This window comes from Phasianus colchicus, chromosome 1 (genome assembly GCF_987193195.1).
Source record: "Phasianus colchicus chromosome 1, bPhaCol1.hap1.1, whole genome shotgun sequence".
Taxonomy (NCBI): Eukaryota; Metazoa; Chordata; class Aves; order Galliformes; family Phasianidae; genus Phasianus; species Phasianus colchicus.
Window position 1 is genome coordinate 64,874,114 of NC_143436.1, and position 13,881 is coordinate 64,887,994.

Sequence of the window (13,881 nt, forward strand, 5' to 3'; positions counted from 1 at the left end):
TTGAAAATATGACACTAATCTCAAACTGATCAGACAATCGTTGTTTCTGAGGTGACTGTAGATACTCTAGCAAGAAATATTCCAAATAGCTGAAACACCAGTGATGCTGGTGACTTCTCTAATAGGTCAAAGATGAAACTACCTTACTAAACTTTTTCACAACTGCACTCAAGCAGTTTGTAAAGAGAACTTAATTACTGCCTATATACTATCATGGTGGGAAATAAGATGTTAAACTAGAGAGTTATCACAAAACACAAAACCAGAACAGAAAGATTATCAATTGTTTATTAACATGTGTTGGTAAAAATCAGAAAAGGTCTATTCCTGAAAACAGTAAGGTTCTGAAAAAGTCTTAAAGAGCTGCTGAGGGCATACTTCCTAATTTGTTTTAAAATTGAGCCTGTTAAGTTCATGGATGAAAAATTTGGATGGAAATGAAATGCCATGTTCATTAACATCTGAGAATCCCACAAAGATAAATTTTACTCATTGAATTCCAAGATATATTCAGGTCTAGACAGAAAAGAGAAGGATGTGAGTGATGAAAAAAAAAATGACTATGAAGATTAGTGTGAATATTTATTATTATACCTACCAAAACTAAGATCTGGATAAATAATCAGGAGTGCATGTAGTCTTGAAAGGCTGTGAAGAAAGGCTGGTGTGTCCAAAAAGATCTAAGCATCAGATCCCAGAACACCTCTCTGATAAGAAATGACTACCTGAAAATCAAGGTATGAGCTATTATGAGATACTCTTGGAAAAGTTAACTAAAGTTTTCATCCATTTCTGTTCTCACAAGCGACTGAGCTGTCTGTGCATGTTTCACCTGATCATAACTTGATAGTTCTGTAGAAAGAGTGTGATCCAAATCTGAAAGTCAAAGTCCATTCAGCAGGTGAAAAAAGTAGAAAGCATTACCTTTGAAAAATCCCAGATATTTAACTCTTTTTTCTGAGAAATAGGTCATGACAAAAGAATATATTATCATACAGGAAAAGAAGTCATGTTGCTGTCTAAGAGTTGTGTGTGTTAGGAATATTATGAACCACAATGAGTCTTACTCTATTTAATGACAGTTTCCTGTTTTGTTTGTTTTTCTGATGGATCTGGGAATTCAATACCTTTTATATAGGTAACTTTACTATCTATAGACCTTTAAGCACTAATTCTTGCTTTGACTACCAGAGTTCTGAAATAACTTAGAAACATACTTTTTTACATCTTCGTGAAGACAGAGCAAGGTTTTGCTGCAGGAAAGATGGTAATGACCTAGGGAACAAGAGGATACCCAGGTCCTCACCAAATTCTTTACCTGTGGCTAAAGATAATGTGGCTGAAGTAAAGATATGACATCTCAGGGGGTTCAAGAAGAAAGTTCTAGCACAGATTCTTAGCATGAACTTAAAAAATCTTGTCAGAAAGGGAAATCAAATTACTACAATGTAGTAAACTGAATCAGTGATCCAATCCACACCAACAAGAGCTGCTAAATTTAAAAAGATGGCATATGTGTTTGATGTATACCACTGTTCCATAAATAAGAATCAGCTTTTGGAGGCTATGGGATAATGAGTCTCCTTAGGCCAGTTCACCCTTGAAAGAAAATGCGAACAACTGTAACTGGAGTTCTCCCATGCTGTGAAGACATTGAAATGTCATCAAAATTGCAAAGAGGCTTCATTGTTCGTAACGTGATGTATGGCTTGCTTCATGCTTTCTGTTATAAGAGGGAAGACTGTATACAGAGAAAGAATATACAGAGGGCAAAAAACTGCTTATATTTTTATTTTATTTTCATTTTTATTATCACTGAGTAAAGCAGCAGCAATAACAACAGAAGCTTCTGTTTAAGTTTAGATAAGGTAACAATCTTGGTGTGAAAAGCATTTTAGAAGCTTAGTGTACTCATGGAAGGAACAACAAACCCTTGAAATACTGAACTGTTTAAACAGCAGTATTCTTATATTAGTGATAGAAGTGATTCCAGAATTGATACTAATTTATAAGCAAAAACCTTTTTTGTGTGAATTAAACTATTTTTATTTGGAAAGTAAACTTGACTCTTACTAACATTGCAAATTCCGTAACTGCTCTGCTACAGTATGGCCAAGTTACAAATTCTTTACCTAAATCATGTCACAGTGCTTTATCAAGTGTTTAAACTGTGGATTAAATTAATTGCATAAAAGTTTTTTGAAAAATAAATGTTTATCTCAGGTGCAGCTTAACTAATCAGAACTGAATTGATTTTGTACTAATATTTTGAAAGGAGATTTATTTTCTTGTTTTCCATTTGAGTATTAATTTGTGTCATTTATCAAATAGTCTTTATGTATCTGTTTCTTAAGAATGTAGTTAATAAGGTAATTAATTAAATCAATTCAGAGATACTTTCCATTTTATTACATTAAGAAAAATATATACATCTCATTTCCTTAGTTTAGTAACCCTAATTGGTGTGTGATAAATTCACAGTATTTTAAATGGCATCTCTGGTTAGCTTGAAGAAACTGGGGAGCTATCTACAGGTAGGATATTCTTTTTGGTACGATGGCCTCTGTGAAGCTACAATCTTTAACCGAAACATCTGAGATCATGAAAATCAGGCTTATGCAATGAATGGAGTTTACTTCAATTGATTGCAGTATGTTATCTCTCCCACACACCGAAGTCCATGGATAAGAATTAAATTTTAAATGACAGGTGAAGCTGCTCAGCTTTAATGAGATGATGATGAAGATGGTTAAGAGTAATGTCAACTCTTGTAAGCTATTCAGCAATGGGTTTCCTACTAAATGTCCTGAAACTAATGGGTTCTCATTCTATAACATCAGAATCCACCCAGATTTTCTTCAGAGAGCTGTGGAACTAAGCAATGAAATAGGAAAAAAAAAAATCATTTTCAATAACCAACAATTGAATTCAGAAGGGTGTTTTCTATTGAGCACTGCATATTATTCTTCAAAGAGCAGTGATTGTCTCACAATGTTATTTCTCAAACTGAGTTCACTTTGATGTTAAAACAAGTTTACATGACATATCTACATGTATATCTAGGAAATTTTTTATCCATTGTGTCTTTTCTGATCAAAGATCTCAAAACTTTAGAAAATCAGATTTTTTTATTTTAATTTTTTTTAATAATAATATCTTAAGTAGCTCCTCAGGTATTGATATCGATCTTTTTAGAATTGGGTAAGTAATTTAGCAAGACATCTTGCACAGCTAAATTACAAATTGGACATAAAAGATGCTTAGCCTTGTGCAAACACATTTAAGTCTGTGTGAGATTAGTGCAGTGAAGAAGTAAATGCTAAGAGCAGATGTTGTTTTACCCTGGTATCCCTCAAAACACACAAGACTGTCTCTGTTCCATGGTGCTTGTGAAAAGTAACTACCTCAAGGTGAGTTGTGAAAAAGGCTACAGCAAAAATAGTCTTCTAAGTAGTCAAGCTGCAAATGTGTTGCTGCAAACAGTGGTGAGTTTGTATGTATATGCATACATATTCATGTGAGGCAGGTTTTAGTATTTAGGTACTGAGTTTTTTTGGTACTTGTATATATGAAACTAAAGATCAATAGGAGCCAAGCAGATATATAAATACAGTGTCTTCTGTTTGTTCTTCAGGAAAATAAAGGAAAGTTTGGAGTGTTTTCCTGTCAAGCTCAATAACTTGATCCACATACTTGCACACATGTCACTGACAGGCTCTGCAAAGCTTCCATCTCAAGAGACTGTCCCTCAAGAATGGATGATGCTGAATGTAGAGAAGTCAATTGCAAGAGCCACCATTTTGGGATTCAACAAAAAGTCTGACTTAGTATGTGTCATATTCTTTACTTTACTTTAATCTTTAATGATTCTGTGAGTTTATGCACTCTCCCTCCTCTTTTCTAGAAGATCTGCCTGTGCCACATTGAAAAGATCACAGGAGTGCCATAAGCAATGAGGTAGCAGAGAGAAAGAACACCAGGCAGACAGCTATTAGCAGGGAGCCATTAAGGAGAAAGGTTCCTGCCCAATAATGAAAAATAAATCAAGAGCTAATTAAAGTATCCAGAAGGAAAGCATGGCATGAAATTAGGAAGCCTAATAGAAATTGCAGACTGTTATATGATGCTTTAATGGCGCATTATTAGTTTTCACGCACTGCAGTGATCTTTCAGTGTTTGAGTTGTATGCTATCCAGGCAAGTTTCTCCTTCTTTGCAACAAAGACTATAAATTACAAACTGAATTCTCTGGCTCCTGGCACTACATTAAAGAAAATTTTTTCTTTGTAAAAATCACCCTCTATTTTCTCTTGTACAATATTTTTTAATGTGCCTCTCTGATCATTTGTCTTTTCTGCCTCTCCTTTTTCCCCAATGCAGCTATATCTAGTCCAGGTGGTGCAAACCTGCAATGTGGTCACTTTTGTGGAGAAATCATTTGACCAGTTCTCAGAACTTCACAGCAATCTCCAGAAGCAGTTTCCATCACATGCACTTCCAGAGTAAGGCAGCATATTAGTGAATGTTATTCTGCTGTTAAATGATTCTCTCTGTGCACAGATAAAAATGTAAGAAAATGTATGGCAGGCATATTTTTAGAATCACAAAGGCAATGAGACATATTCTGTCAAGTCTGCTATTCAGCCTAGGAGAAACTGAATCACAGAATATTGTGACAGCCCAATTTTATATATCTTGTTGCATTGTTGTTTTTTTGTTTTTTTTTTTAATGGAAGAAGAAGGGGGGAGCAGTTTGCTCTTGACACAGATATTTCTGAAATAAAAGGGCAAGTGATAAGATTAAAGATGTGATAAGGCATTTAATAATTTTTATGTTCTTCATGATGCTGATCAAAATTCCTAGAAAAATCAGTATACTAAACCAATGTAGGAATGTCCACACAAGCACAGACCAGAAACATGCTGATTTCTGATACTGACAGGAATGATAAACTTTTTTACAAAAAGATGTGCATGCACCCCAGCTGAGAAATATGCAATAGCCTTATTTGCTCTCCCAGCCCCTCAAAACAATACTTTATGTTTTACACCACTCAATAATTACAGTTTAACATTTCTTGAAAAATAAGCTGTCATTAATTTCAGTAATTATGATTATTCCTTTTTATCCATGTGTATGTTCATTCTCAGTTTGAATATTCTGAAGCTTCATATTTCTATCTTACATAAAAAATCTCTTCCTTATAAAACAATTTTCTGCTGCTTTGGTAAAATGTTTTCTACAAATATTGTATGTATTATTATACCGTATACACCATTGAGAACAAAGTAGTCTCCTAGACAGTCATGCTGGCTCACCTAATACAAGATCTACTTCAAGCTCAATCTATGATAAAACAAAAGACTGACTAAAATGATGCACAGTTTACCCGTGCCAAGCTGAGATTCCAATGATACACCTGAAAAAATAAGTCTTTGATGCTCGACTTGAAGTAAATATCCACAATCAAAATGATTTTGACTTTAAAAATAAATTCAATGAATTTTAGATCCAAATTTGGTATCCCCCTGAGTTTGTGAGAGTCATTCAGTTAAATGGCTTTAGACTTGTTAATTCTGGAACATCTTTTCCTTACCTGAGGGAGTTTTGCTTGGCTCCAGTTTGACTCATTATGACTGCCCACATTAACTGGCTGAAGCAGTTGGTGGGAATTGGAATTTCAAGCATTCCAAAAGTGCTTGGTTCGCAGTCTTGATTTAGAGCCATGCGCATTCTAATTATTAGTTTGTGAGATAAAATATATAATAAGTATGTTTGGCTTTTCTCTTTCTTTCTTTCTTTCTTTCTTTCTTTCTTTCTTTCTTTCTTTCTTTCTTTCTTTCTTTCTTTTTCTTTCTTTCTTTCTTTCTTTCTTTTTTCTTTCTTTCTTTTTTCTTTCTTTCTTTCTTTCTTTCTTTCTTTCTTTCTTTCTCTCTTTCTTTCTCTCTTTCTTTCTCTTTCTTTCTTTCTTTCTTTCTTTCTTTCTTTTTCTTTCTTTCTTTCTTTCTTTCTTTCTTTTTTCTTTCTTTCTTTTTTCTTTCTTTCTTTCTTTCTTTCTTTCTTTCTTTCTTTCTTTCTTTCTCTCTTTCTTTCTCTTTCTTTCTTTCTTTCTTTCTTTCTTTCTTTCTTTCTTTCTTTCTTTCTTTCATTCTTTCTTTCTTTCTTTCTCCCTTTCTTTCTCTCTTTCTTTCTTTCCTTCTCTCTTTCTCTCTTTCTCTCTATGTGCAGTGAGGCTGTGTCTAAGACCTAAAGAACTTTATTACCAAAATTCTGTCTCAGCAGTAAACTGTCACTCAGTGATCTTTCCCCAAGACTGTGTTAAAGTGCTACATTTTATGATGTTTCTTTGTATGAATGTTCTTTAATGTTAATGCTTTGATTTGTTTTTTAATGTATCTGTGTTGGTTGGAGACTTCTAATGTACTTCAGATTTTACTGTTATAATGAAAACTAAGCTACTTCTCTATAAGAACTTACCACTGGAACTGGCATACCATATAAGGCCATTAATTTGTGCGATGCAAGCTTCCAGCACTGGCCAATGCCAGAGGCTTCAATGTAAGGCAAAAGCCTTGTTTCATAATGTAGCCACAAAGGCAATTTGAAAATGTATGACTGAAAAACAAAAAGTCTGATATTACCAAATAATTGATACTGCTAGCAGAAAGGACTCAATTACTGCTTTCATGAAATTGTATATGTTTATGTCTCATTAAGAGGAAATATCACAATATGAGTTTGCCTCACAGAGATTCTAAATACTGGCTATGTCTCAATAAACTAATGGCAAAAGCTCAGAGTTCTCAGTATCTGAAATCCTGCTATTGCATATAAACATTCATCCTATATTTATAATCCAAAGCACAGCTGCCCCAAACAAATGCTTGTACTCTAGCACCATCTCTCTTATTTAGTTTTAGACAGAATATTAATAGTGTTGTTGTGGAGCTTTTTTTGAGGCCAAAACTCTTTTCACTCAACAAAACATTTAAATGAAATAATTTATATACAGAAATGCTCTGCGGGCTTCCTTCTTTCAGTAAGATGTGGGATCTGGTACCCAAGATGTCTCAAAATGGCAGAAGTTTATATTTTTCTGATCTCGTTAAAGTAGATGCAAAGCTGAAAAACAACTTACCAACATACTTTTCAAATGCAAGTATGTTCACAAATACAAGATCAATTTCAGCTGCAGGCACAATTCAGCAAAAGCATGAAGGAGCTTTAAAGAAGTGTTCAGTTCTACTACAAGGTTCATATTGTCCTTCACTGCAGCAGAGAGTTATGGGTGCCATCAATCAGCAGTGTCTCTGAAGTTACAGATAATGCATGCATCTGTCCTCAGTTTGGTCACTGTGCTTAGGCTGCATCTTCTGAGGGCCAACATTAGACAGCCAGAGTCATCTCTTTGTGTCATACAGCCTAATTTATTTTATGCTGCTTCCTAACAGATCTTCACTATCATCTCTTGAAAGAAATCCTTTCTGTACCACAGAGGAGCCCAGAACATTCACAGGCCATGTGTGTCAAATGACCTGTGTTCTATTTTTATCTGTACAGTTCACATACATGAGGGTCCTGGGTCATGGCACATTGCCTGCCGCATTGTATCCTCTCATTGTAATTTCTTGAGACAAGAATTGACTCTCATTATTCATTTGTACAGTGCCTAACTAAGCCCTGAACTTTACATGCTATAGGAAAAAATAATGAAAAGGCCATACATACAATATGCTGCTATCATCCTGGCTCTTTGCCATTTTAATTACAGACTACGTTATGGCAGCACTGAGTTCTTCCTCACTCAGAAGTATTGCACAAGATATGTGAATATCGGTCCCCTCCTAAAAGAGTTACAGTGTCTTTTAATCAGTGTTCTCTTCAGAAAAGGCCTTCTGTTACAAAACAAACTGGAAAAACAAACAAACAAACAAACAAACAAACAAAAACAAAAAAAAACCCCAACAGGTCTCATTACAATTCATGAAATCTAATTACATTGAATCTCTTGGTAAGAAAAATGTGTAGGTTAATCATCTTTGGTCATTTTATCTTCAGTAGGTGAGGCTGCTGTGCCATTTTTACAGCTGGGTGGTTTGCAATGCTGGTCAGTGTTCCTCTCTGGGGGTAGGAATCCACTGCTCCATGTGTTACTATTTGGCTCACTTTTGAAAAGCTGATGACATCTTATCAGTGAGCTGTGGAACTGTGTAAAACTCGTTCAAAGTAGGAGCTGACCAGCTGTCTTTCAAAAGGCCAGCCAAGTGTCTCTTTGCAGCATATTTTGCTGCTAGTTGCCTCTTTAGTCATTTGTCTGAAGCCTTCAGATATCTCTTGAGATCTGCTGGATAAATCAGGTTGTAGCAGGAAAAAGATGCTTGTAAGCAATACACTGTTAAGTACTTACAATGGCAATGAAATATGACCAGATCAAAGCTTCTACTATTCTGTATCTCATAGATTAGTGGGCATAAAGCAGAATATTAGTTTAATAATACCGGTATTAGTAATCTATATCATAAAACCCATTACATGCAATTTAGTGCAGACTACTTTACAAATGCTTCTTCAGCCTGAGAGAAATAGTCCTTGTCAGGGCAAGGTTAATGTAAATTGATAAGTGTACTGTTGTCCAGAGAAGCTGTGAATGCCCCATCCCTGGAGGTTCTCAAGGCCAGGTTGGATGGAGCCCTGGGCAGACTGATCTGCTGGATGGCAGCCCTGCCCATGGAAAGGGATTGGAACTGTCTGGTCCCTTCCAACCCAAGCTGTTCTGTGATTCTATGACTGCTAAAAATCTAACCTTTTGACTGATCTAACATACGTTCTTTCTAAAACACAAATATCATTCAAGTGAAAATAATGTTGGATTTTGACATTTTCACTCATAACATTTGAAAATTGACCTAAAACCACTCTGGGCTTACATACATTATTTAGAAAATTGAAATGAAATTCATCTTAATAAAAATTCTATGGAACATGGTTATTATTACTGTTATTGCTTTTGTTGGGATTGATTTTGTTATTGTAGTTATAGTTTGTTTTCATATGTTACTTTTATTGTGGTCATGCCTGAAACTGCATATGGGATCAAGTACCTGCTCTGAAAAACTTATCTACATTTAAAATACTAACGTAAAAAAAAACAAGCAGTAATCTAAAATGTCATATTGTTGCTGTAAGGTTTAGGCATTTGGTATTGTAATGCAAGGCTTTGAATAGTGTGAGCTTTGAGCTGAGATCAGAGATCTGTTGTGCTATGCACTATGCAAAAAATGTTTTCCTAGCATCATAATAAATAGACTTTTAGAAGTATTTAGATACAATAATACACAAGTAATTGCATTACAGTCTTTTTTAACGTACATATTTAGAATAAACTTCTTTAGACAGAAAAAGATCACAGTATAAAAAAGAATATCATCAAATTATCATCAGAAAAGAATGAGAATCAGAGGGTAAACAAAGCTGTGGGAACTGTACTCATTCCTTCACCTACCTGCAAAATATCTTGGAAAGATTTTCCATTGTTTTGTTAAATAGAGCTGGAAATATTTTCAGGAAATAGAGTACGAGAGTAATAAATACGAATATTCTTCTCTTGCAGGTTTCCCCACTCATGGCATATAGATTTTATAGATCTTGAACATAAGAGAGTGAAGGATTTGAACCTCTACCTGAAGCAGCTATTAAGTGGATCCAGAAAGCTGGCAAATGTGAGCATTTCCTATACTTGTTTTATTTGCATGTGACTTTCAGTAGCATTCTATGAAAAGAATCAGGAAGCTTTCCATTTGCCATTTGAAAAAATAAGTGCCCCAAATGACACTTCTAATGCAGTCATTTTGAGATGAAGCCATTGTAACATTCATCAGAGCTTAAGACAAAACAAGAGTGACTGAAAAATAGTTTTATTTTTCAGGAAGGATATTTTTCAAAATACCTTCTCTTCCTTTGCTGCCATCCAAAACTAATGACTCACTGTATTTTTGACAGTAAGGAGTAGGTTCTGAGGAATATAATGTCTAAAAGAGGAGTACATTTTGAAATATTGAAGAAGTCCAATTTTGACAGTTTTAAAATAAGAAGTTTCATTCTTTCAGACCATAAACACTCTTCATTTCAAAATTTAAGCAACATATCTAAGATATGGTTTTACAAACAAATGGAAATCAGGATATTTCATTATTATCAAAATGATACATTATGTCCATTAAAATTGTCAGGTTTTTTATTTATTCTTGCTTTCTGAGATTTCATGTTTTCTTCCTGTTTCAAAATGGAAAGTCACAATAGTTACAAAAACTGACTCTTCATTATCTCCTTTATGCACCTCAACATTGTGAAAGCCAAGACCTGGAGCATCTCAGAGGTCTCTTGTACATCAGCACAGTGCTAAATAATTTTGTTGCGTCACTTCAGAAGTTGAGTTGTCAATTACTGACAGCAACACCAGAGTCTGAGAGAAGAGTGTGTTTTCCTTTGACCAGCAGTAGTCAGGAAAACAATTGGGTGGAGAGGAAAAAGCAATGATTTTTTGTTAGACCCTAGGGTTACATAGAGGGTAGTAAATTAATGGAGCCAGGGCATGATCTCCCTGCTATTTCACTGTTAACATGTTCTTTAGTAGAGCTTTGGTCTTTGCCAGATGGGCCTTGTCATCTCCCATGGCCTCAGGGCTACAGCACAAACTCGGTCTGGTTTGGTTTAATAGCATCAATAGTATAGAGTGCCAAAAAGGTGGTATTTTTTTCTTCAAATGTTCAAGCATCTTGTAGTACAGAAAAAATGTTTACTGCCTACCAATGTAAACTTTCCCAGATGTGTCTGTGTAGTGGGGATTAAAAAGGAAATTGTCCATATGTAAAGCAAACATGAGTTTTATTAGTATTAATAAAAATTCTGTGCTGAGTTGAAATTGAGAAGATTTTCCACTGATAGATCATATGTGTTTCACAGAGTTGCACCTAATTTAACACAGACAGTTGACTTGGGTGTTTGACTCCCATAACTGACTTTGCTAAATAAACTGCACAGATTGAGTTTAATTGTTGCATAATTTCTGTCAGTCAAGGTAGACTCATGGGTTTGTTTTACATTAGCTCCTTTTGGTCACAGCTGAGGAAAAACAGATATAAGCCAGTGACCTAGAAATGGACAGCTCTATCTTCTGCTGTGCTCTGGGCTGCTGTAAGGTACATGAATTTTCAATTTGGACCAAGCATTGCTGTCTTAAAGCCTGATCTGTGGTTGAAAAATTAAACTGTTTAAAGCCGTGGGATAGTAATAAAAACATTTCCCAGTCATGCCCAGATGCTCTCCTCTCCCTCCTGCTCCATGGTCTGTGAATTCTAATAATCAGTTAGAGCATGCTGTCTTGCAAAGGGCTTCCTAATTCCTCATCTCCTCCCTTTATGATTGCAGAGCTAGGTGAATTTTTCCAGTCTTGCTGCTGAAACACTAGGACACAACAATGAAAATGGTATTTGTAGGGAACTGTGAGCAGATCTGTTTGAGAACAAACGCTGGTGTGGCTCTAAACTGGTCCAGTGGAGCTATACAGACATGCTGGACTATTCAGCAGCTGAAAGCCATTCAAGCCATTCAAGTCTGGCACAACCTATAAACCATGAGGAGAATAAAACAATTACGTGCCTAAGAAGACTGTATAGCTGCTGGTATCCAGCCTTTGGAGGGGGCATGATAATAAACGGAGTAATAAGCAGATTGTTTGGGACTATGAAGTGCTGCTGCATGCTGGAAATCAACTTGCTAACCACATACATCTAGCCTGCAGTTCTAGATGATAACTGTTAGAATTATTGATACTCTATAAACATTGAATCATTATTTTTACTTCAATATGCTTCTCCTGCTGAGAGATGTGAGAAATTTAGAACAGACTGATGTATTCTGACCCACATAGAAAAAGGAGACCAGTCAGTTGGCAATTTCCTTTGTACTTCCAGCTGAAGGCTTCTTTTTCACTTCTCCCTTTGGTATGACTTTTTTAAAAGTGTCACTGTGTCTTCTTCATTTTACTCTGAACAGAAAACCAAGCTAGGAGGCTTTCTTGATAAAAATAAGCACAATTATTTTGTCTCTCCTCATGTCTAGGACCACTTTACAGTTAAATTTGTCCTTTTTCTCAGATTACTAGGGAGCCTGACAAAATCATTTAGGAAGATGTCTGTTCTCAAGCATTACCAAACTGTCGTTCCTGTGAAAGAGTAAAACTGTGTAGAAATTAATAATTAATTCAGAAATTGTAGAAGAAATCTTGTAAGATTAGATGTAAGATTAGGACAAAGTTCTCTGTACTTTCTCAAAACAGTCATTTCATTCTGCTGAGTTGTACTTTAGCTCTACAGTATCCTAAAGTGTTGTCTGGGATAGAACTAAGCCAAAAAGGAGAGAGTTGTCATTTCATTATTAAATAGCCCTCCTGTCGCTGTATCACAGTAAACACATTACTCTGATTGACTGGACACCAATGACCAATTTTTTTTCAGAACTGAAGAGTTTAGTCAAGTCTAAGCAGGACCAACTGCATACTTGGTTCTGCCAATTAAGTAATTAAAAATCCTAGAAACAAAGAAGAATTGGATTATATCCAAATTCATTCCTCAGCCATTCCTTAAGTGCATGCTTTTCAGTCCAGTCTAAGTTTAGATTATGAAAATTGGGTTATGATTAAGAGTAGATCAGAGTGACACCTTTTCTGCTAAATGGATTGAACAAAGGAGGATATGTAGGAAACAGCTGCCTTATCATTTGTACTGTAGCTCAAATGGAATTAAATGTTTCTTCAAACTCCTCTTTAAAGAACAAAAGCGCCAAGCCACAGTTCTCTGCCCTTGAATGATAGCATTAAATCCAATTAGTGCTGAAACATCAGCTGGCAAAGATATTTGGTGGTAGGTTAGTTTAAATGTGTAAACGTGTGCTTATGCCCATTGCTATCTGAATAATTTTATCAAGTCTGTGGTTTATTTTTATTATAAACCTCATTCACTGATTTCTTCTTAGGCATTTATTGAAGAGTTTCCTAGAATAGGAGTGCTTTTTTAAAATTCGGGTTAACACTCAGTTATAAATAACTGCACCACCAGACTATGTACATGAACAATAAGCTATATTCATAACATCAACCACTGAAACGCAAAAGTCAATTTTCATATTGAGTCATTTGGGGCAGGATCAAAAACGTGTTTCAGCATCTTTTTAACTTTGCTTTTACTCCCCTGAAATCAATGGCAATATATATATTCACACTGTCAGAATATTTTGTTTTGTAGTAGCTGCACTGTTGCTGGCTGACTGATCCAGCTGAAATGTTTCAGTCTTTTGGATCAGGATAAGCAAGGCTATATATTCAGCACTGTTTAGACTCTTGGAGTTTTACTTCATTAAATGTCAAAACAACCAAGTTGTGCCACAAAAATAGGTGAAACATCAAGGAAAAATAAGCCGAAGGTGAGTAATGTGGAGGATGACAGAAATACATATTTAAAATATAAGAAAAATCTATTGCAAAAGTCAGCTGCTGCCCTGTTTACATTTTTCTCTGTTTCACTCTTAACTCCGATTGAGTGATGGGCTGAGTGGAAGTTGCAGCCCAAACCTCAACATACACAAATTTGGGCTTCCCTAGTGGCTTGTCATTTTTATACAATATAGTAGGAGGTTGCCTGCTCACTACTGACACAAAAGCAAGGTAAGTCTCCATTAATTGAGTTTGCTCTTGGCTCTAAGTGTCAAGCAGCAGCATGTTAGATATTGACTAAGCTGAATGTTTTCTTGCTTATCTTTAAAGGACAACTTGCACCTGGCTTGGGATTTAAAAAAAGAAATATAAAACTGAATCTAAAGCAGTGT

At 35.3% G+C, this 13,881-nt stretch overlaps 1 protein-coding gene across 2 annotated transcripts in view; it reads left to right on the forward strand.

Moving 5' to 3' along the window:
• The window catches only part of PIK3C2G (phosphatidylinositol-4-phosphate 3-kinase catalytic subunit type 2 gamma), a 286,035-nt gene that overhangs the window by 237,234 nt on the left and 34,920 nt on the right, over positions 1–13,881 (forward strand). For both annotated transcript variants that reach the window (XM_090145886.1, XM_090145891.1), the window contains exons 27-29: positions 3,635–3,827; positions 4,380–4,501; positions 9,611–9,719. In XM_090145886.1, coding sequence (XP_090002012.1) covers positions 3,635–3,827; positions 4,380–4,501; positions 9,611–9,719 — 424 coding nt within the window. The remainder of the gene's footprint in view (positions 1–3,634; positions 3,828–4,379; positions 4,502–9,610; positions 9,720–13,881) is intronic.